General features: G+C 44.9%; 1 protein-coding gene across 12 annotated transcripts in view; it reads left to right on the forward strand.

Annotated features, from left to right (window-relative positions):
• ACIN1 (apoptotic chromatin condensation inducer 1) overlaps positions 1-23567 on the forward strand; it is a 151384-nt gene that overhangs the window by 111431 nt on the left and 16386 nt on the right. The window contains exons 8-12 of one of the 12 annotated variants that reach the window (XR_013224162.1): positions 12497-12554; positions 12585-12647; positions 13561-14622; positions 21375-21420; positions 21796-21947. Coding sequence is in view for 7 of the 12 variants with exons in the window: in XM_077298914.1 (XP_077155029.1) it covers positions 12151-12173; positions 12497-12647; positions 21375-21420; positions 21796-21947 (372 nt within the window). In the remaining 5 variants the exon portion in view is untranslated. Of the gene's footprint in view, positions 1-11842; positions 12174-12496; positions 12648-13560; positions 14623-21374; positions 21421-21795; positions 21948-23567 lie in introns of those variants that run through there. The other 11 variants (XR_013224163.1, XM_077298931.1, XR_013224159.1 and 8 more) reach the window with 11 other exon arrangements.

The following is a 23567-nucleotide window of genomic DNA, read 5'->3' on the forward strand; positions in this document are numbered from 1 at the left end:
TTACCTCACCAGCCATTTTGGGGGTGACAGGTTCTCTTTAAAAATAATTATAAAAAATCGTGATATTCTCCCCTTCCGCGGCCCCCGCAGCGTTCCCGTTGCTCCGGTCCCAGTAATGCTTTGTGGCTGTGACACCAGATGACGCAGCGGTCTCGTGAGACCGCTACGTCATCACAGGTCATTTTTGCAATGCATTATTGGGAACGGAAAGCATCGCGAGGAGCGGGAATACTGCCGGGGACTCCGGAAGGTGAGACTATCACGATTTTTTTTTTTTTTTTTTTTAACAATTATATGGTTCCCAGGGCCTGGAGGAGAGTCTCCTCTCCTCCACCCTGGGTACCAACTGCACATGATCCGCTTACTTCCCGCATGGTGAGCATAGCCCCATGCGGAAAGTAAGCGGATCAACGCATTCCTATGTGTGCGGAATCCCCGCGATTCCGCACAAAGAATGAACATGCTGCATTTTTTTCCTGAATGCGATTCTGCCACGGAAAAAATGCAACATGCACAAAAATTGCGGATTGCATTCTAATAGGATGCTTAATGTCTGCGTTTTTTTTTTCGCGGTTTTATCACGTTTTTATAGCGAAAAATCCTGAACGTGTGCACACAGCCTAAGGGGTGTAGTTTCCAAAATGATGTCACTGATGAATTTCTATTGTTTTGGCATCTTAGGTGGTTCCTCAAGTGAGACATGTTTGAAATTTATTCCAGCCAAATTTGTGCTCCCTTCTGAGCCCTGTTGTGTGTACAAAAGTAGTTTTCGACCACATGTGGAATATGGGTGTACTCGGGAGAAATTGAACAACAAATTAAAAGGTCCTCTTTTTTTCCTGTTGCTTTTCGTAAAAATGAAAAGTTTTTAACTTTAACAATAATTTACTTAATCTTTACTTTATACTTTACATTTCTGTAAAGCACCTGAAGACCTAATATCTTGAGGGTGCAGTTTTAATATGGCCTCTTGCTTGAGGGGTTTAAGGTCTTGCATGTAGGTTCCTTTTTAAAGTGGTCACAAAAACAAATGTATAAATTATCATAAAAGCAAATGTTATTCACCACTATCATAATGTACAATCTTCATATCATATAGAGGGACGCTATCGGCACAAAATGTCTGTTCAAATCATGTAAAGGCGCTCCATTCACCATTGTGGGACCAGTCTTTTAAATGCACCTTGCCAACTGCTTGGTTTCTATCCATCTTCTCTTATCTGGCTCTATGAAGCCAGAGTGTATGTAAATAATTGGCCTCACGTGAACCACCAAGCGCCTATAATTAGATGTTTCCAGCCAGCTAACGCTCGGCACGCTCATTGCTATCTAATTAAGGCAGTTGGTGATTAAACTAAAGTAAATAATGTCAACATTCAATAGCGCTTGCGCAGGTGGTAGATTGACTTAAAATGAAGTTAATAACAATAGTGTAATGATGTGTTGGGGGCGGAATTATGTGTGGTAATGGGGTGGGGGGGTGGGATTATGTGTGGTAATGGGGGGGCGGGATTATGTGTAGTGATGGGGTGGGGGCGGGATTATTTGGTGATATGTTGGGGGGTGGGATTTTGTGTGGTGATGTGGGGGGCAGGATTGTGTGGTGGGGGGCGGGATTATGTGTGGTGATGTGGTGGGGGGCGGGATTATGTGTAGTAATGTGGTGGGGGGCGGGATTGTGTGGTGATGGGGTGGGGAGCGGGATTATGTGGTGATGTGGTGGGGGCGGAGCTACTGTGCAGGGGCGGGATTAGCGAGTAATCCCGATGCGCGCGTATATATATATATATATATATATATATATATATATATATATATATTATTTAAAAAAAACACTTGGTACAGTGACAGGAGGTAATTCTCTGCACTATATCCCTCCGCCGCCGTGAGTTCAGCAGAGTTCATGCTGTCACTTGCGGCACCGCTGCGTGAGAAAATTCTCATGCAGCAGTGCCGTAAATTGAGAACAATGAACTCATTGAACCCTCAGTGATAACCCTGCAGGAGCCATTATCCTGTCAGTGTGTCACTGGAGGCCTTGTAGAGCGGTCACATCTCCTGATGTGACAGCTCTATAGGGAAAATCGTTGTGCGACACTCGTTATTAAATGGACTGGGTCGGACAAGGGAGCATTTTTGTTGGTTTATTTTATTTTATTTCTTCCAGGATATCAAGGGCGTCGCAGGAATGAGGCGTAACAATAAAGATGGAAAACTGTGTTGTTTTATTTCAATAATATTCTTTATTCTGGCTGGTTTTTTTTAACCCTTTCACAACTATAGGATTCGTAATGAATAGGTGTGTTATTGACGCCTCTCCATTACTAAGCCAGCTTGATGTCACCTTACAATTTAGAGGTGACATCAACCCCACAAATATTACCCCATATGCCACAGCTACAGGGCAGTGGAAAGAGAGAGGCTAAGTGCCAGAATTGGCACATCTTACAGATGCGCCATTTCTGGGGCGGCTCTGAGCTGGTGTTTGTAGCGGGGGGGCAATATCCATGGCCCCTTCTTAGGCTATGAATATCAGTCCGCAGCTGTTTGCATAGCCTTTTCTGGCTATTAATTTTAGGGGGACCCCACATCTTTTTTGGGGGGAGGGGGTCCCCCTATAATTAATAGCCAGAAAAGGCTAAATATACAGCTGCGGGCTGATATTCATAGCCTGGGAAGATCCATGGGTATTAATCCCTTCTCAGATTATAAACATCCGTCCCCCAGTCGCTGGCTTTCCCTCTCTGACGCAGAAAATTGCGCGGGAGCCCACAACATTTTTTTTTTTTTTAAACAGACAATGTCTTTAAGGCCGGGTCACATTTGCGAAAAACTCGCACAAATCTCGCACCTCAATACCCGGCACTGCCGCTGACACTCTGGACCAGAGCGTGCGGCTGCATGTATTTCTATGCATCTGTATAATCCGGTCCCGAGTACTGGTGGCAGTGTCCGGTACTGAGGTGCGAGACTTGTGCGAGTTTCTCGCAAGTGTGACCCCGGCCTAACGCAGATTTTGTGTGTGTCTTTATTTAACTCTCTATGTACCATTTTATTATGTTTATTACTAAACATCGGGCTTAGATATATCTAAAGATAGATAAATACTATTTATCTATTACCTATCTTTAGATGTATCTTTCTAGCTATAGATCTATCTATCTATCTGTGTGTGGAAACATTATTCTTCAATGGAGTATGTAAATGAAGAGGTTGGACAAGAAATGACATCACAATTTTTTTTTTTTTTTTTTAAATAATAGATCTTTATTTAGCCTACAAAAACGCATACAAATCTCCATCAAAACCACGCAGATTTCTACCTGTTTTCTGCCAAGAGATGCAGAATCTGCACAGAAAATTACACAGGCAAATCTGCAATGTGTGCACATACCCTTAGTGTTCATTTTTCCTTCCACATTCCAATAATTCCTGTGAAGCACCTGAAGGGTTAATAAGCTGGTTTTGAGCACTTTAAGGGGTGCAGTTTTTAGAATCGTGTCACTTTTGGGTAATCTCTGTAATATAGGCCCTTCAAAATCGCTTCAAATATGTCATCTTTAAAAAAAAATAAATAAATTGTAAATTATGTAGTAAAGATGAGAAATCGTTGAACTTTTAACCCTTCTAACTTCCTAATTAAAAGAAAATGTTCCAAAAATTGTACTGACCTAAAGTAGACTTGTGGGAAATGTTATTTATTGATTTTTGTGGTGTTACATACAGTAGTGTTCAAAATAATAGTAGTCCAATATGAATAACCAGATTAATCACTGTTTTTCATATAAATTATATTACCACCAGGGTGGATAAAAATCAATGTTTTTTTAAAAAAATCAAAAAAATCGGATTTTTTTGATTTAAATCGGATTTTTTTCAATAAACTGCTTTTTGAGGAAAATATTTTACCATCCAAAGGTTCTTCCATCATGAGATAAAGCTGAGTTGTTTAACTCAGTAGAATAAAGGCTGTATATGTGTAACATTCACAATGCCATGCTCTTCCAGAGGTTTCTGTAGGATGCTGACTATCCAACAAGTTTGGGCATGTCAACTGAATGGAAAAAGAAACTAAACCAAAAGTGAAACCAAGCTAGAAGTGTGGAATTAAAGGGGCAGTATGAACAAAATGTGGAGGCTATTAATAGTTTATACAATTAAGACATGCTGCTTTTAAACACCTACCTATTGCCACATAGTAAAACAAAAAAGATTTTTACTTACTTTGGGGTCCCCCCCTCACCCTGGCGTTAGATCGTTGCCCCTAGTTTCGTCCGTGTAACTATGGGCGCACATGCGCACTGCTCTTACTTCTCATTTTAATCGTGATTTATATTAAAAAAAACCTTTTGATTTAAATCAGTGATTTAAATCATGATTAAAATCATGATTTAAATCGATCCGATTTAAATAGAAAAAAATCTTTTGATTTAAATCGTGATTTAAATCATGATTTAAATCGGCGTGATTTAAATCAATCCACCCTGATTACCACGTGTTAAACAATTTACCAGTTGGTGCAGTATATTTAGGGTATGTGCACACGTATTTTTGAGCTCTGCGGATTTCATAAATCCGCAGGTAAAAGGCACTGCGTTTTACCTGCGGATTCCTATTATGGAGCAGGTGTAAACCGCTGCGGAATCCGCACAAAGAATTGACATGCTGCGGAATGTAACCCGCTGCGTTTCCATGCATTTTTTTCCGCAGCATGTGCACTGCATATTGCGTTTTCCATAGGTTTACATTGTACTGTAAACTCATGGGAAACCGCTGCAGATCCACAGCAAAATCTGCAATGTGTGCACATAGCCTTAGAAAACCAACAGTCCGCATTTATGATCTGCAGGTTTTTGAGTCTGTGTATTAGAATAATGAATTGAAATGGGGTGTGTTCAATATAATAGCAGTGTGGGGTTCAATTAGTGAGGTCAATCATTCTGTGAAGAATCGGGTGAATCAGGTTGCCCTTATTTGAATAGATTGTATAGATATTGAATTTGTAATGTTTAAGGTGCCTAATGTGTTAATGGTCCCTTCAAGCAAGGTGATATTAACAGATTTTCTTCTCTGGGGGCTATTACGTTTTACCCTGTCATAAGACTGCAGTATACAGAGGGGACAAAAAGGCAAACTTTTTCAGATAAAATTAGAATGGGCTTTTCTCACTGATCTGGTAAGTTATCTGTAACCAGGTCACACTGACATGTCACAGCCGCAGGGTGAGGAGGACATAGTGGCAGTTGGCGGTGATCCGGACCATGTGCCGTACATCTAGTGGCAGTTGGTGGTGATCTGGCCCGTGTGCCGTATGTCTAGTGATGGCGGTGATCCGGACCATGTTCCACATGTCTAGTGGCGGTTGGCGGTGATCTGGACAGTGTGCCGCATGTCTAGTGGCGGTTGGCGGTGATCCGGACAGTGTGCTGCATGTCTAGTGGCGGTTGGCGGTGATCCGGACAGTGTGCCGCATGTCTAGTGGCGGTTGGCGGTGATCCGGACGGTGTGCTGTCCATGAACGAGGCTGAAGTTGGTTTCTTTTTCGGCAATTTTTTTCTTTCCTGTTTTTTATAGGTTTAACAACAAATAATAAGCATCACAATAATAACATACACTGCAGCGAGGAGCCCTGATGTGCATACACTTAAAGGGCCACTGTTAACCCCTCCTGCCGTTCCAAACTAAAAGAGCCACCTTGTGCAGCAGTAATGCTGCATTCTAACAAGGTGGCTCTTTTAGTTTTAGGTTCAAGTATACCCAAAATAAAGCGTTTTTATACTTAGCCACAATTCCTGTCTCTAGCCAGGTAGGCGGGTCCTCACTCCCCAGCTTGGCCAGCTCCTCTGCCGTCACTCACATCTTCCTGCGCTTTCGGCGCCGCCCCCTCAGCGCTGTTATCGTTTCAAAACCGGCGCCTGCGCTGTGTACTGGTGTCCTGCGCAGAAGCAGTAAGCTCTGGCCGTCTGATGTCCCAGCCAGGCTTGCACACTGTGCGGGCATTGCGGCCCCGCACTGTGTTATGCATTATTCATTATGCACAGTGCGGGGCGGGGATTCCAAAGGTTCCTCCTATACAGAATATTCCGTGTAATGGCTGATACCAGAGAACAAAAGACATCCACAGAACACCAGGATGGATCGCTGCACAGCAAATAGCTGTAGGACCTGCGATGACGTCACTGCCATGTGATTGCCCTAATCACATGGCAGTGACGTCATCGTAGGTCCTACAGCTATTTGCTGTGCAGCAGATCCATCCTGGTGTTCTGTGGATGTCTTTTGTTCTCTGGTATCAGCCATTACACGGAATATTCTGTATAGTTGAAACATAAATATATACTGATAAGAAGACGTTTTCCGGGGATTCCAAAGGTGGCTGGCCGGCGGCCGCAATGCCCGCGCAGGCACAGTGTGCAAGCCTGGCTGGGACATCAGACGGCCAGAGCTTACTGCGTCTGCGCAGGACACCAGTACACAGCGCAGGCGCCGGTTTTGAAACGATAACAGCGCTGAGGGGGCGGCGCCGAAAGTGCAGGAAGATGTGAGTGACGGCAGAGGAGCTGGCCAAGCTGGGGAGTGAGGACCCGCCTACCTGGCTAGAGACAGGAATTGTGGCTAAGTATAAAAACGTTTTATTTGGGGTATGCTTGAACCTAAAACTAAAAGAGCCACCTTGTTAGGCCGGCGTCACACTGGCGAGTTTTACGGACGTAAGAGCGCAGAAACTACGTCCGTAAAACTCACATTACATACGGCACAATTATTCTCAATGGGGCTGCTCCTATTAGCCGTATATTACGGTTCAGTATTATACGGCTTTCTACGGCCGTACAAAATCGCAGCATGCTGCGTTTGTCAGCGTATTGCGCAAATAATACGCCAATGAAAGTCTATGGGGGCGAGAAAAATAGGGATTCCACACGGACCTGCAGTGTGACTTGCGAGAAATACGCAGCGGTGTTAATGAAAAGTCGGTAATTCAATTGCCGGCTTTTTCCTTCTCCTTCACAAACCCGACATGATATGAGACATGGTTTACATACAGTAAACCATCTCATATCCCCATTTTTTTTGCATATTCCACACTACTAATGTTAGTAGTGTGTGTATGCAAAATTTGGGCGCTGTAGCTGCTAAAATAAAGGGTTAAATGGCGGAAAAAATTGGCGTGGGCTCCCGCGCAATTTTCTCCGCCAGAGTGGTAAAGCCAGTGACTGAGGGCAGATATTAATAGCCAGGAGAGGGTCCATGGTTATTGGCCCCCCTGGCTACAAACATCTGCCCCCAGCCACCCCAGAAAAGGCACATCTGGAAGATGCGCCTATTCTGGCACTTGGCCACTCTCTTCCCACTCCCTGTAGCGGTGGGATATGGGGTAATGAAGGGTTAATGCCACCTTGCTATTGGAAGGTGACATTAAGCCAGATTAATAATGGAGAGGCGTCAATTATGTCACCTATCCATTATTAATCCAATTGTAGGAAAGGGTTAAAAAACACACACATGATTTAAAAGGATTTTAATGAAATAAACACAGCGGTTGTTGTAATAATTTATTGTTCTCGCAATCCATTTGCAGACCCTCGCTTGGCAAAATAATAAACGCACAAGATACATACCTTCTGGTGAACCGTCTCGTCCCACGAGGTAATCCATCTGAAGGGGTTAACTAATATTACAGGCAGGAGCCCTGCTATAATGCAGCTGTGCTCCGTGCCTGTAATCCCCGGCGAATGAAGGAAATGTAGGTCATTGACCTACATTTCCTTCAGTCGCGGTGATGCGCCCCCTGGTGGATGTCCTCATATGACCTGGAGCGTGGGAAAAAGTTCCCAGGCTGCAGTTCATGAGAACATCCAGCAGGGGCGCATCACCGCGACTCAATGTAAGTACAGATCCAGCTTTCCTTTCAGCACCCGGGGGATTACAGGCACGAGCGAGTGGTTTATCGCAGCTCTGCCTGTAATATTAGTTAACCGCTTCAGATGGATTACTTCGTGGGACGTGATCTGACATCAGAAGGTATGTATATTGTGCGTTAATTATTTTGCCAAGTGAGGGCCTGGAAATGGATTGTGAGAACAATAAATTATTACAACAACCGCTGTGTTTATTTCATTAAAATCCTTTTTAATCGTGTGTGTGTTTTTTAACCCTTTCCTACAATTGGATTAATAATGGATAGGTGACATAATTGACGCCTCTCCATTATTAATCTGGCTTAATGTCACCTTCCAATAGCAAGGTGGCATTAACCCTTCATTACCCCATAGCCCACCGCTACAGGGAGTGGGAAGAGAGTGGCCAAGTGCCAGAATTGGCGCATCTTCCAGATGTGCCTTTTCTGGGGTGGCTGGGGGCAGATGTTTGTAGCCACGGGGGGGCCAATAACCATGGACCCTCTCCTGGCTATTAATATCTGCCCTCAGTCACTGGCTTTACCACTCTGGCGGAGAAAATTGCGCGGGAGCCCACGCCAATTTTTTCCGCGATTTAACCCTTTATTTTAGCAGCTACAGCGCTGAAATTTTGCACATACACACTACTAACATTAGTAGTGTGGAATATGAAAAAAAAAGGGGATATGAGATGGTTTACTGTATGTAAACCATGTCTCATATCCTGTCAGGTTTGTGAAGGAGAAATGAAAAGCCGGCAATTGAATTACCGGCTGTTCACAGATATCGCGCTGAATGAAATATAAATACAGAATATATATATATGTGTCTCAATGATATATATATATATATATATATATATATATATATATATATATATATATATATATACATACATACATACATACATACATACATACATACATACATACATACATACATACATACATACATACATACATACATACATACATACATATACATATATATATATATATATATATATATATATATATATATACATATATATATATATATATACATATACATATACATATATATATATATATATATATATACTGTATATATATATATACTGTATATATGTTTTAATGAACATTTGAGCACATAAATCCATTAGATGTCGGTTTTGCAAGCCTGCGCGAAAATCTCGCAGTACGGATGCCATACGGATTACATATGGAGGATGCCATGCGCAAAATACGCTGACACACCCTGACTACGGATCACTATTTTGGGAACATTTCACCGTATTTCGGCCGTATTACGGCCGTAAAATACGGACCGTATTGTCTTACGCCGAGTGTGACGCCGGCCTTAGAATGCAGCATTACTGCTGCACAAGGTGGCTCTTTTAGTTTATAACGGCTGGAGGGGGGTGACAGTGGCCCTTTAAAGGCTATATGCACACTTGCGGATTTCCTGCGGATCCGCAGCATTTTTTACTGTGCAGAAACGCTGCAGATCCGCATGTGATTTACAGTACAATGTAAATGAATGAAAAAAAAATGCTGTGCTAATGGTGCGGACAATTCCCTGCGGAAACGCTGCGGGTTAAAAGAAGCGTTTTTGTACCCATTCCATTCTAGAAATCCGCAGGGGTAAATCCGCACAAAATCCACACAAAAAACACGTCAAATCAGCACCTGCGTTTTCTGCCAAGAGATGCAGAATCCGCACCAAAAATTCCTGAGCCTAATCCACAACGTGTGCACATAGCCAAAAACAGCTACAACAATTATAAAGGTGGCACAAAAATGGGCATCAGAGTGGGCACAGTGCAGACATATAGAACAGGGAGCCACATCAAACCCAGGACCCTCCAGCCTGGCCCAAATGGATTCTGGGGATCAGAACTGGCATCAAAGTGGGCAGTCAATTTTGGCCATGCGAATAAGTAACTGATGTTTTTAAGGGGTTTAGGCTACTTTCACACTTGCGTTGGTATGGGGCTGTCACAATGCGTCGGCTCGACGTACGTTGTGAAAATTTGGCACAACGTGGGCAGTGGATGCAGGTTTTCAACGCATCCGCTGCCCAGTCTATGTCCCGGGGAGGAGGGGGCGGAGTTCCGGCCACGCATGTGCAGTAGGAAATGGCGGACGCGACGTCCGAAAAAACGTTACATTAAACACTTTTTTGTGACGACGGTCTGCCAAAACACGACACATCCAGTGCACGACGGACGCAATGTATGGCCATATGTCGCGATCTGTCGGCAATACAAGTCTATGGGCAAAAACGCATCCTGTGGGCACATTTGCAGGATCCGTTGTTTCCCCAAAACGACGCACTGCGACAGATTCCAAATGACGCAAGTGTGAAAGTAGCCTAAGTGACTTTGGGCCTCTGACCTCACACTATAAATACACAGATATTTAACCCCTTAAAACATCACTAAGGCTAAGTTCACACTAGCGTTGTGCGCCGCTGCGTCGGCGACGCAACGCACAACGCACGCAAAAACGCGGCAAAACGCACGCAAAAACGCTGCGTTTTGCGACGCATGCGTCGGTTTTTGCCGAAAATCGGACGCAAGAAAAATGCAACTTGCTGCGTTTTCTTGGTCCGACGCTTGCGGCAAAAAAGACGCAAGTGTCGCACAACGCAACACAAAAAAACGCATGCGTCCCCCATGTTAAGTATAGGGGCGCATGACGCATGCGTCGCCGCTGCGTCGCCGACGCAAACCCGACGCAAATTAGCTTAACGCTAATGTGAACGTAGCCTTATTCAAATCTGTGAAAGTAGACTGCCCACTTTGATTCCTATTTTTGTGCCAGTTTTTTAATTTTTGGAGCTGTTTTAGGGTTCCTCACATCAGGGCTCCTCGCTGCAGTGTATGTTATTATTGTGAGGCTTATTTGTTGTTAAACCTACAAACAACAGAAAATAAGAAAACTGTTAGGGTATGTGTCCACGTTCAGGAAACGCTGCGTAGAGCTGCAGCGTCCAGATGTTACAGCATAGTGGAGGGGATTTCATGAAATCCCGTCTCCACTATGCAGTAAAAGACGCATGTGGCAGACCTGCGGAAACTGACATGCGGTGCGTCTTTTCAGAACGCAGCATGTCCTTACCATGCAGAAACAACGCAAGGACAACGCAGGTGACCTGCCAGTGCAGATTTGACCTGCGTAAAATCCTGCCCAAATCCTGATACAATCCTGAACGTGGACACATACCCGAATAAAGGTACCGTCACATTAAGCGACGCTGCAGCGATAGCGACAACGATGTCGATCGCTGCAGCGTCGCTGTTTGATCGCTGGAGAGCTGTCACACAGACCGCTCTCCAGCGACCAACGATGCCGAGGACCCCGGGTAACCAGGGTAAACATCGGGTTGCTAAGCGCAGGGCCGCGCTTAGTAACCCGATGTTTACCCTGGTTACCAGCGTAAAAGTAAAAAAAACAAACAGTACATGCTCACCTGCGCGTCTCCCAGCGTCTGCTTCCTGACACTGACTGAGCTCCGGCCCTAACAGCACAGCGGTGACGTCACCGCTGTGCTTTCACTTTCAGTTTAGGGCCGGATCTCAGTCAGAGCAGGAAGCAGACGCGCAGGTGAGCATGTACTGTTTGTTTTTTTTACTTTTACGCTGGTAACCAGGGTAAACATCGGGTTACTAAGCGCGGCCCTGCGCTTAGTAACCCGATGTTTACCCTGGTTACCAGTGTAAAACATCGCTGGTATCGTTGCTTTTGGTGTCAAACACAACGATACACGGCGATCGGACGACCAAATAAAGTTCTGGACTTTATTCAGCGACCAGCGACATCACAGCAGGATCCTGATCGCTGCTGCGTGTCAAACTAAACGATATCGCTAGCGAGGACGCTGCAACGTCACGGATCGCTAGCGATATCGTTTAGTGTGACGGTACCTTAAGAAACCAACTTGAGCCTCGCCGTCCATGAACTGTGAGCGCGCAGCTAAGCTCGGCTCCTCCCCCCTCCGCCCAGGCTCCTCCCCGCACCCAGGGATGCTGGGTAATAATCAAGATGGCTGCAGAGCATGTTTGAGTGTGGCTCCCCTGCCGGACAGTGAGCACGCACGGGCATCGCAGGCTTGGCCGCTCCGCTCGCTGCGGAGTGCCGGGTTGTTTTCTCTCCCCTCTTCCCCGGTCCCTGTCTTCCCCTTCCCTCATCCCCATTGTGCGCGACCTCCAGAGGATCCTTTCCGCCCACCTCTCCCCTCCCCCTTTCCTTTCCAGCCGGCTTCCAGGGAAATGTTATCAGAAAACAAAGACTGGTAAGGGGGTCCCGGATGGGCCGCTCGCGCTCCGGCGGGTGGGGAGCCGCCATTGTTGGGTCTGGCCATGTGATGAGCGGCAGGGGGCAGGAGCGCGGCTGCCGCAGTGTGCGCTCGGCGGGAGTGTGCAGAGGCCGCTCACTGGCTGCAGGCCTCAGGAGGCGGACGGTGCACGGCGGTTTCCTGACGGCGCTCCCCGGCAATGTCGGCCGCCTCCTACAGCAGGGAGCCGGCTGCTTCCCACAGAGGGTGCCCCTCAGGCGCTGGGGATATGCCGAGCACACCTGGCCCTGTACTAACCCCAGCACATTGGTTTCTTGCAGTGCCCCAGAGACAGAGGACACCGTCATGGATACCGCCGAGAGCCACCCGGAGGGCGAGGTCCCGGAGAGCGAGGTCCCGGAGAGCGAGGTCCCAGAGCCGGCTCCATCCCAGCCCCAGGAGGACCACTGTGACACCAATGAGAAGAAAGAGGTAGGAGAGGGCGCCTGCCATGGTCCGCTCCCCGGGGGCCCACCGCTGTACGGGAACGGGAGCACCTCCTGCAGGGCCATTGTAGCAGTGAGCCCCACACATAGGGTGCCTGGATACGGGGGGGGGGGAGACACTTGGACACCCCTTCATTTGGGAGCTTGGGACAGCACACATGGCCCTACATTGTACTGCCGGGGAGTTACATTTTGAGCATATAAGTAAACTAACTGTAAGGCCCCTTTCACACATCAGTTTTTTGCCATCAGTCGCAATCCCGTCGATTTTTAAAGTAAAAAAAAGGATCCGGTGACTGACGCCGCCGGATGTTTTTTTTTTTCCCATAGACTTGTATTAGCGATGGATTGCAATGATGGCCTCACGTTTCATCCGTCGTTAGCCTGATCTGTCGAAAATGGTTTTTCCGGCGGCCGGAGAAAACGGACAAAGTAAAGTTTTTTTTGTGTCCGTCGAAAAAGGGACGACAGATCCGTCAGTCGTTTGCTAGAATGGAAGCCTATGGCACCGAATCCAGCGACTGATTCCGTTTTTTGGCTAACTGAGCATGCTCCGATATTTTTTTTTTTAATCCAATTAGCCAGATCCTTTAGTCGGATCCGACGAATAAACGGATCCATCACATCAGTTTTTCACAATCTGCGACGGATAAGTTTTTTTTTTTTTTGTTTTTTTTCAGAATTTGACGGATTGTGACTGATGGCAAAAAAACTGATGTGTGAAAGGGGCCTAAGTCCTCACCCGGGTGGTTGGGTGGGAGTTTGAGGCCTGTGGTCCCAAACAGTGGGTTATCAGAGGGAGGGGGAGATGGTGTATTAAGGTGCTCCCTGCTCTCCCACCTCCCTTATCCACCAGCGAAGCCTGTATAAGTGTGTGTGCCGTTCCTTCCTCCGTAAAGACACCTGTCCCATCGCCCCAGCGCTTCCACCAAAACCCTGCGGGACTTCCAGGCACTGCAGCACCCATTCAGAGCCCAGCTTTACCCAGGCAGCCCCGGGGGTGCCGAACAGACGCAGCTATGAGCAGAAAGGAGGGCTGGGTGAGACGCCTGCAACCTTCACATCTTCTGCTGCTGATATGCATCTTAAAGTGGGATATTGGTTTCTCAAAGTGACTGCTGTTCCTGCCAGGCAGAAAGACTGTCCTTGTAAAGTACCTGCATTTGTCACATGGCTCATATAGATCAGGACTTGTGGCATCATCTCATGTTTGGCAACGTGCTTGTATGTGGTCCCGCTACTTTTCTATAAGGAGCTGTTGTTCAGTCAGTGTGATGGACTTGTACGATGAAAGAAAACTTGTATCTTCCTAAAGCTTGAGCAGTGTGCAGGGTCTGGAGGCAAGACTTCTAAAAGTGACTTCTTACTCATTGTTTCTGCTGGAGGACCACCATCTGTACCTTCAAGACTGGCAAAAGTGACTTTATGTGTATGCTGGCTCTATTTTCCAAGTTGGCTTTCACAAAACGTATGAAAAACACAGGACACACAAAAAGACTGTGAAAAAGAAAATGTGAGGTTTTCCTCAGGTCTTTGGAGCTGTAATCAAGCCAAGTAGTGACTGCAATGCACTGCATGACTAGAATGGAGAAACCTGTCCCTTGTTTCCAGCTGTGTTCAGTGACACTCCAGGCCTGAGGATTGCACGGGGTGACAACTTGTACAGCACCCGCTTGCACCAACAAAAATGGGACTCCATGCTGATAAGGGGTCCTCCACGAGTCCATCCTCCTATTGAACTTTTTACCAAACCAGACTTTTAAAGCCATCTCTGCCATGGATATAAGGGGACAGGCCGCTTCTCGCCCGCCCTCCTCACCGTTCACCTTCCCATCTTACCCTCCAAAACACACGACTAAGCCAATTCCAAAATAAGCGGAGGGGCACCGGCTGGCCACTCTTGAGCCACGTGGGAGAGACACACGGGGTACCAGGACACTTCATCACTCCTCTGATTAATCGTTGGTTTCTTTTTTATCTATTTCAATTTCTCTCCTTAGTCTATTGGGGCTTTTAGTTTTTTGGTTTTTTTTTGTTTGTTTTGTCTTTTTCTTTTTTTTTATTTGAAGCTGATTGCATTTCTTAACTTTTATTTTTTTCGTTATTGCTTTCCTTTAAATTTGCTGATTTATGATACTCAAGTGCATTTTTGGGATGGACTTACTGAAATGTATGTACTGCAGTTTTATGAACTTTAATGTAATTGTATACTCTCTAATTTTCAATAGTTTTCTGTTGAGGTATTGCAGTCATCAATAAGCATGTGACAGCCATTTAGGAAAACTGCAGGTCACGTGGAGCTATTTAATCAGTAATTTGCATCAGCATTTGTAAGCTAAAACTAGGAGTGGAAAACTAAAGACTTCCCTTCTACTGAGTATTTGACCCATTCCTGATTTTATCGTACATATACTGATGTGAAAATGGCCCGATAGTGCCCATTCATCATTACTAGGTGGTGGAACATGTCTGGTACTGTAGTTCCCATCAAGAGTGAAAAGCACGACATATTATACTGATGTCTCTGCAAACAGCATTTTCTGTTCAGTCCATAATCCCATCAATTCTTAGGCTACTTTCAGACATAGCGCATTTTTGAGCGCTATTTTGCGGGCGCTTTTCAAAAATGCGCAATGTCATTTTCGTCTGCCGGCAAAGTGAATGAGAAATTCACTTTGCCGTTCAGACACACCGCAAAAAAACGCGGCGCTTTTGTCTGCAAACACGCCGGCGTAAAAAGAATTGACATGTCAATTCTTTACGCAGCGGCGTGTCTGCGTATCCCCCTAGGGCCCCATATTAACGTGCACACACAGCGCCTTTGTCCTGGGTGTCGGCGTCTTTGTACGGAGGGGTTGACACCCAGGACCGGACGTGACGTCGGACAGGAAGAGGGAAGCCCCCGCCCCCCAGTGAAGGGTGGGTGTGTGTGTGTGTGTGTGGCGACGCTGCAGCGATAGCGACAACGATGCCGATCGCTGCAGCGTCGCTGTTTGATCGCTGGAGAGCTGTCACACAGACCGCTCTCCAGCGACCAAGGATGCCGAGGCCCCCGGGTAACCAGAGTAAACATCGGGTTACTAAGCGCAGGGCCGCGCTTAGTAACCCGATGTTTACCCTGGTTACCAGCGTAAAAGTAAAAAAAACAAACAGTACATGCTCACCTGCGCGTCCCCCAGCCTCTGCTTCCTGACACTGACTGAGCTCCGGCCTTAACAGCACAGCGGTGACGTCACCGCTCTGCTTTCACTTTCACTTTAGGGCAGGCGCTCAGTCACTTTGATACGTGGCACTTTGATACGTGGCACTGAAATATGTGGCACGTGGCACTTTGATACGTGGCACTTTGATACGTGGCACTTTGATACGTGGCACTTTGATACGTGGCACTTTGATACGTGGCACTTTGATACGTGGCACTTTGATACGTGGCACTTTGATACGTGGCACTTTGATACGTGGCACTTTGATACGTGGCACTTTGATACGTGGCACTGAAATACGTGGCACTGAAATACGTGGCACTGAAATACGTGGCACTTAGGCTATGTTCACATTTGCGTTGTGCGCCGCATGCGTCCTTTTTTTGATTGATTTTGGACGCAGCAAAAATGCAACTTGCTGCGGCCGGATGCGTGCGCTGCAGTGACGCATGCGGCCGGCGCAAAACGCAAGTGCGACGCATGTCCATGCGCCCCCATGTTAAATATAGGGGCGCATGACGCATGCAGCGCCCGACGCTGCGGCGCAGACCGCAAATGTGAACGTAGACTTAAATAGCTGGATAGAGCTGGATCCGCGGGCTGTGATCTGGCCTACGCTCAGCACTCTGCGGAGCGCTGTCATTCAAAACACGTCCACTCATTTTGGTGTTTAGTCCCAAAATGGAGGATGGAAGAAGAAAAGGGTTGGACAAGGAAATGACATCATTTCTTTTTTTTTTCCCCCACTGCAGTTAAAGCTTTATTTGTGTCAAACACAGACAATCTGCAGAGAAAACTGCATAAAAAAACGCACTAAAAACCGCATCAAAAACCGCATCAAAAACGCACCAAAAACGCACCTGCGTTTTCTGCCAAGAGCTGCGGTTTTTGTCCTGAAAAAAAAGGATTGAAATCAGGATCGTGTGAACATACCCTTACCGTACAGGGTTACGAGGGGGGGCGTCTGACTGACGCCTGCCCTAGTAACCTGGGGTTAGTGACAGTGGGGTTAGTAAACCCCAGCTGATGTCTGTTCCGCTTGCTGAGGCGTCTTTGGCTCAAGGCCATTGCAGCTGGCAGAATCGACATGATGTTAACTCCAGTGTGTATTGTATTCTGAGTCATAAAGACAGGAAATGACCTCAATGACTTTTTTTTTTCCCCTTTTTTTTTTTTTTCAAACAAACTTTATTTTCAGTACACAATGCTGAAAAAAACGCAGCTGCAAAAAACGCAGCAAAAAACGCTGTGTGTGAAAGCAGCTGCGTTTTTTGCCTGCGTAAAAAAACGCAGGTAAAGCAGCAGCAAAATACGCGCGCGTAAAAATACGCAGCAAATATGCTGTGTGTGAAAGTAGCCTTAGTGTTCGCTGAGATCTGCTGGTTTTCCTCCTCCTTAGACCAGCCATGGTGTAGCAGGAGCTATACTGGGAATTGTCACCTTTGCTAATGTGTGGTGATCAGAAGTAGTAGGGTTATCTGGTTCCCCCATTCTGGCGTCCTGGAGCCGTTTGGGGTAACGCAGACGTCGGCAAAATGACTGTTAATATGCATGTTGTCTTATGGAGACCACCCATCTATTGAGAAAATCCGAAAGTGAAACACAATACCTAGCTGCAAACAGTGTACATTTACCCTTGCAAAGATTCCTGATTATTTTATGTTGTAAAGAGAATAAATGGCCTGGCTACAATCGTACTGACTATATACAGTAGCTTCTCACATACAGCAAGAAACAGCTGTGGAGTACGCTGTATATATCACATATGCCCAGCCGTACAGAAACCAGTGAGTCCAAAGTATGAAGGAGAGGTGGAACTCGAGGGTCTCCTAACGCTTTATTCCACAAGGAGATCCACAGTGACGCCTGTCTAATTTCATACTTTGCATTAATATGTATGCATCTGTGAGCAACAAAGCATTGCTTCACCAAAGGATAGCATAGACAAAAATGTATAATTTTTGTGGTGCCGATTTGTCTCCTTACAAACATAACCACTTTGCCAAATGCCCCACATGGGCTGCAGATGCCAGTGAAGTGAGGGTTTACAGGTAAAGGGGAAATCTAATCAGAAAATTGGCCCAAGATCTGAGAAAATTGGTTATTGTCGGGGTGTAGACATTTAATGAATTGTCATGTGCCTAATCTCACATGTGATGGCATCGGTTCTAATGCGCTGGTCACTTCTGAATCCCGCTACTGTTTTCAATCCGCATTACAAGGAGCAATCTCTCGCAACTACAGGAAGGTTGTGACAAAGGATGAGAACTTCTATCCATACACTGTCTCAAAGTATTAAAAAGTGTTCACCGATCTGGCCACGTTGTCAATCTGTTTTCCTTTTGCATAGACTGAATATGTGGACAGCGATATTGAATGACATTCGTCTGAATGCTGTCTTTTTTTTTTTTTTTCTCTCCCCCTTTCACGGATTACTCTCACATGCACACAAGCATGCTCTGCCAGGTTTTCCCCAGTGCATCAATACAGGTCTGATGAATGAATGCCAAAAGGCTAAAATGATGCCAGGTCTTGCCTGCCATTGAGTTCTGCCAGATCGAAATAGAAAGTTTGGTTCAAATGCCATATTTATGCAGCCCCTACACCAATTGGGGTGTGTGTGTGTGTGTGTGTGTGTATACAGCTCTGGAAAAAAATTGAGACCACCACATTAGAACCCTGTCATGGGCAGCCCAATCTCCAGACCTGAACCCCATTGAAAACCTCTGGAATGTAATCAAGAGGATGATAGATAGTCACAAACCATTAAACAAAGAAGAACTGCTTACATTTTTGCGCCAGGAGCAGTGTGAAAGACTGGTGGAAAGCATGCCAAGACGCATGAAAGCTGTGATTAAAAATCATGGTTATCCCACAAAATATTGATTTCTGAACTCTTCCAGAGTTAAAACATTAGTATTGTTGTTTCTAAATGATTATGAACTTGTTTTCTTTGCATTATTTGAGGTCTGAAAGCACTGTTTTTTGTTTTGTTTTTTTTAATTTTGACCATTCTTTTTCAGAAAAAAAATACAAAATTTATTGCTTGAAAATTCGGAGACATGTCAGAAGTTTATAGAATAAATAAACAATTTACATTTTACTCAAATATACCTATAAAGAGAAAAATCAGACAAACCGAACATTTTTCAGTGGTCTCTTAATTTTTGTCAGAGCAGTATGTAACACTTATTTAACCCCTTTGCGCCGCAGCCCATTTTTTGTTGTTGCGTTTGTTTTTCGCTCACCTTCCCAGAGCCATAACTTTTAATTTATTTTTCCATCACTATGGCCATGTGAGGGCTTGTTCTTTGCAGGATGAGTTGTACTTTGAACGACATCATTATTTTTACCGTATCGTGTACTCAAACGGGGAAAAAAAATTCCAAGTGCGGTGAAATTGCAAAAAAGTGCAACTCCACAATGGTTTTGGGGGTTTTTCATAATCTCGGGCTGGGTGAGGGCTTATTTTTTTTGCGTGCTGAGCTGACGTTAGGGGCGAAAGGAGGGCGATTTGAACATTTATATTTGTAATATTTTTAAAAACTTTTTTTTTTTTCTTCCATTTATTTTTGGCATGCTTCAATAGTCTCCATGGGAGACTAGAAGCTGCCATAACCCGATCGGCTCTGCTACACACAGGCAATAATCAGATCACCTGAATGTAGCAGAATTACTCACTTGCCATGAGTGCCGTCCACTGGGTAGCAAGCCAGCAGTGACAACCATAGAGGTCTCCAGGAGACCTCTGGTTGTCATGCCAACCCATTGGTGACCTGCGATCATGTGATGGGGGGTTACAAATGGGCGGATTTCCGGCCTGATGGCCGTAAGTGCGCGTTAAATACTGCTGTCAGTTTGACAGCGGCATTTAACAGGTTAATAGCTGCAGGTGGATTGAGATCCCACTTGTGGCTGTTACGGGCACATGTCAGCTTTTTAAACAGCTAACATGTGCCAGAAAAAATGTGGGCTCACTGCCGGAGTCCACATAAAAGGGGGAGACACGACATGTGCACTATATGTACAGCGCATGTCATGAAGGGGAGGGTTAACAGTTTTTTGTTTTTTTTCCAGTGTGGGTGCAAATGTTCTAAAGTTTATACACACAAGTAAGGGTATGTACACATGTCTTTTTCACATTTTTTCCATGCAGTATTGTTGCAATAACTGAAGCATTTCTTGGTACCATCAAAGTGACTGAGATTTCAGAAATCTGCTTATTGCTGCTTTTTCCTTGCAGATTTGAAGCAATTTCAGATCTTTTTCCTGCCAAGTGGCAAAAGGCTTTTGATGCAGAAATGTGTGCTATAAACACTTATCATATGCACATACCCTTACTGTTAAAGGCAGTGATCACGCTCACATTCTCCCCGAGAACCATTTATTTTAGGCTATGTTCACAGTTACATACCGGGGCTCTGTGGACTGCTGCATACTTCCTCCATGAAGCTCTGCGCACTTCTGTTTAGGTCCGCCTACTTCTGCATGCGTCCTGTGTACCCATCTTTAACATTGGGTACACAGGACATGCGGATGCGTCGTTTTGACAACAAGTTGCGTTCCCGTGCGGTCCGCGGGCGCGTCAATACTATACATCCACATACATACACATGTCCTGCGTACCCAATGTTAAAGATGGGTATGCAGGACGCATGCAGTAGGCTGTCCTAAACGGAAGAAGTGCGGAAGTGTGCAGGGCTTCAGGGAGGAAGTCGCAGCCGTGCACAGAGCCCTGGTGCGCAAGTGTGAATGTAGCCTTAGTGAGTAGACAACCAGCTCTCGCCTAAACAGGTGGAAATACGGCCCTGTTCTTGATGGGCATGGGCCCTAGACATGATCCCCTTTCTCATATGGTGATATGAGTGTTTTATGACCTTTACCAATATTCCTGAAACACTACAGTTAGAAAAGCCCTTCTATACAAATTAGACTTCAAGCTGATGAATTGCAAGCACTAATTGTCATGCTAGTCTTCCATATTGGACGACATTCTAATGCAAATGGAAGCCTCCTGACTCTTTCCCCAACAGATGATGTCGGGATAGAAGTTTCTGATCGTTGGCATCTCAACAACCAAAACTTTTGTTCTGTGCTGAAATGAGGCTGCCAAGCGATTGTGGCAGGAGCTCTATCATAGAGGCACAGGAGTCGGGAGATGGCTGGGTATTGCTGTCGCTTCACAATCCATTCCTCTGGAGGGGGCATACATCTGCCTTTGGGGAATGTGGGCTTTTCACATTTAAGATTTCAGTAACTTCATCCCATCTTGTGCTCTGTAATCTAGTCTTACACCTAGTGTGGTGGGTTTGTCTTGATTTACCTGCAATTTATTTTTCTTTGTTTTGTTTTTTTTTTGTTTTGTTTTTTTCCTATCCTTTTGCTTATAAACAATTTTTTTTGTAATTGTTTGTATTTAATTGATTAACCGTTTATCTTTCTCCCTGGGGTGTCATATTGCCTCCATCCCCTTCCTCCTTTCTCTCTACCCTTTGTCCTTCTACATTTAGGGCACAACACCACCAAGAACATTTAAGCGGAAGATCTCTGTTATATGTAAGTAGCCATCATGGCTTATTCTAGTAGTTTTCTTTTATTTCCTATTGAAAATGTGGCTTTTATTATGGACTTGCTATGGATGCATCTAACGGAAGGCATGTGAATAAAGATTCTTCCATGTGTGTAAGCTAAGATCCAGTACTAGCTCTATCTGCGTCTTCATGTTTGAATTTCTATGATAAACTCAATTTTTTATGAACCCACTCAGGCTGATGTGGGTTGCTGCTAAGCATAAAGCTGGTTTACCCCAATCATTGTCTTGCTTGTCATTGAAACACGACATGAAGAATTCAGAAAAGCATGTATAACATAAAGAGCCCCTTCTTCTATATAGCTGTTTTTTAATATTGCACTTTTTTGCCTTCTGTAAAGCAGCTACAAAGTGTTCGAGTCAGCCTTCTCCAGTATCTACTACAAACAGTGACAGCGAAGGAGCACACCCTGCACGGCGAAGGCGATGGGGTGCCAGTACTGCCACCACACAGAAAAAGCCCTCTATTAGTATCTCTACAGAGTCTCTGAAGGTAGGCGTTAATCCTGTAGGTACATCTAATGCCCATATACATATTATTAAAGCATCATTTACGTAATGTGCATATATACACCATGTTCCAAATTATTATGCAAATGATATTTTTCTCTGATTTTCCTAAATGGTCGGTGCAAATGAGTCAGTCTAATAAGTCATCACCTGTTAGAGTATACATCAAATTTTATTGAAGAAACCTCCCAATGATAACAGTATAATCTCCAAAATGAATAAAAACTCAAAATGCACTGTTCCAAATTATTAGGCACCGTAGAATTTCTAAACATTTGATATGTTTTAAAGAGCTGAAAATGCTCATTTGTGGAATTTGCAGCATTAGGAGGTCACATTCACTGAAAAAAGCTATTTAACTCCAAAACATCCTGAACTGGCCAAGTTACATGTTATCATAGGAACCCTTCTTTGATATCACCTTCACAATTCTTACATCCATTGAACTTGTGAGTTTTTGGAGAGTTTCTGCTTGTATTTCTTTGCATGAAGTCAGAATAGCCTCCCAGAGCTGCTGTTTTGATGTGAACTGCCTCCCACCCTCATAGATCTTTTGCTTGATGATACTCCAAAGGTTCTCTATAGGGTTGAGGTCAGGGGAAGATGGTGACAACACCATGAGTTTCTCCTATTATGCCACATAGCAGCCAATGACTTGGAGGTATTCTTTGCAGCCTGAGATGGTACATTGTCATGCATGAAGATGATTTTGCTCCTGAAGGTACGTTTCTTCTTTTTATACCATAGAAGTAAGTTGTCAGTCAGAAACTCTATTTTCCAGGTCACCACCTGACAGCACCATGGAGGTCGTCCTTCTTATCCGTAGTGGGACAGGAAACCACGAGAGTTTAACCCCTTTCTGTCATCGGACGTACTATTCCGTCCATGTGGGGTGGGCCCTACTTCCCAATGACGGAGTAGTACGTCCAGCGCGATCGGCCGCGCTCACGGGGGGAATTATTTTTTCTATAAAATAGCTTTTATCGTATAAAAGCGCCAAAACATACAAAAAGATATAAATGAGATATCGCTGTAATCGTACTGACCCGAAGAATAAAACTGCTTTATCAATTTTACCAAACGTGGAACGGTATAAACGCCTCCCCCAAAAGAAACTCATGAATAGCTGGTTTTTGGTCATTCTGCCTCACAAAAATCAGAATAAAAAGCAATCAAAAACTGTCACATGTCCGAAAATGTTACCAATAAAAACGTCAACTCGTCCCGCAAAAATCAAGACCTCACATGACTCTGTGGACCAAAATATGGAAAAATTATAGGTCTCAAAATGTGGAGACGCAAAAACTTTTTTGCTATAAAAAGTCTTTTAGTGTGTGACAGCTGCCAATCATAAAAATCCGCTATAAAAAACTCTATAAAAGTAAATCAAACCCCACTTCATCACCCCCTTAGGGAAAAATAAAATTTTAAAAATGTATTTATTTCCATTTTCCCATTAGGGTTAGGGCTGGGGCTAAAGTTAGGGTTAGGGCTGGGGCTAAGGTTAGGGTTAGGGTTGGGGCTAAGGTTAGGGTTGGGGCTAAAGTTAGGGTTGGGGTTGGGGCTAAAGTTAGGGTTGGGGTTGGGGCTAAAGTTAGGGTTA

The sequence above is a fragment of the Ranitomeya variabilis genome, chromosome 1, assembly GCF_051348905.1.
Source record: "Ranitomeya variabilis isolate aRanVar5 chromosome 1, aRanVar5.hap1, whole genome shotgun sequence".
Lineage (NCBI taxonomy): Eukaryota > Metazoa > Chordata > Amphibia > Anura > Dendrobatidae > Ranitomeya > Ranitomeya variabilis.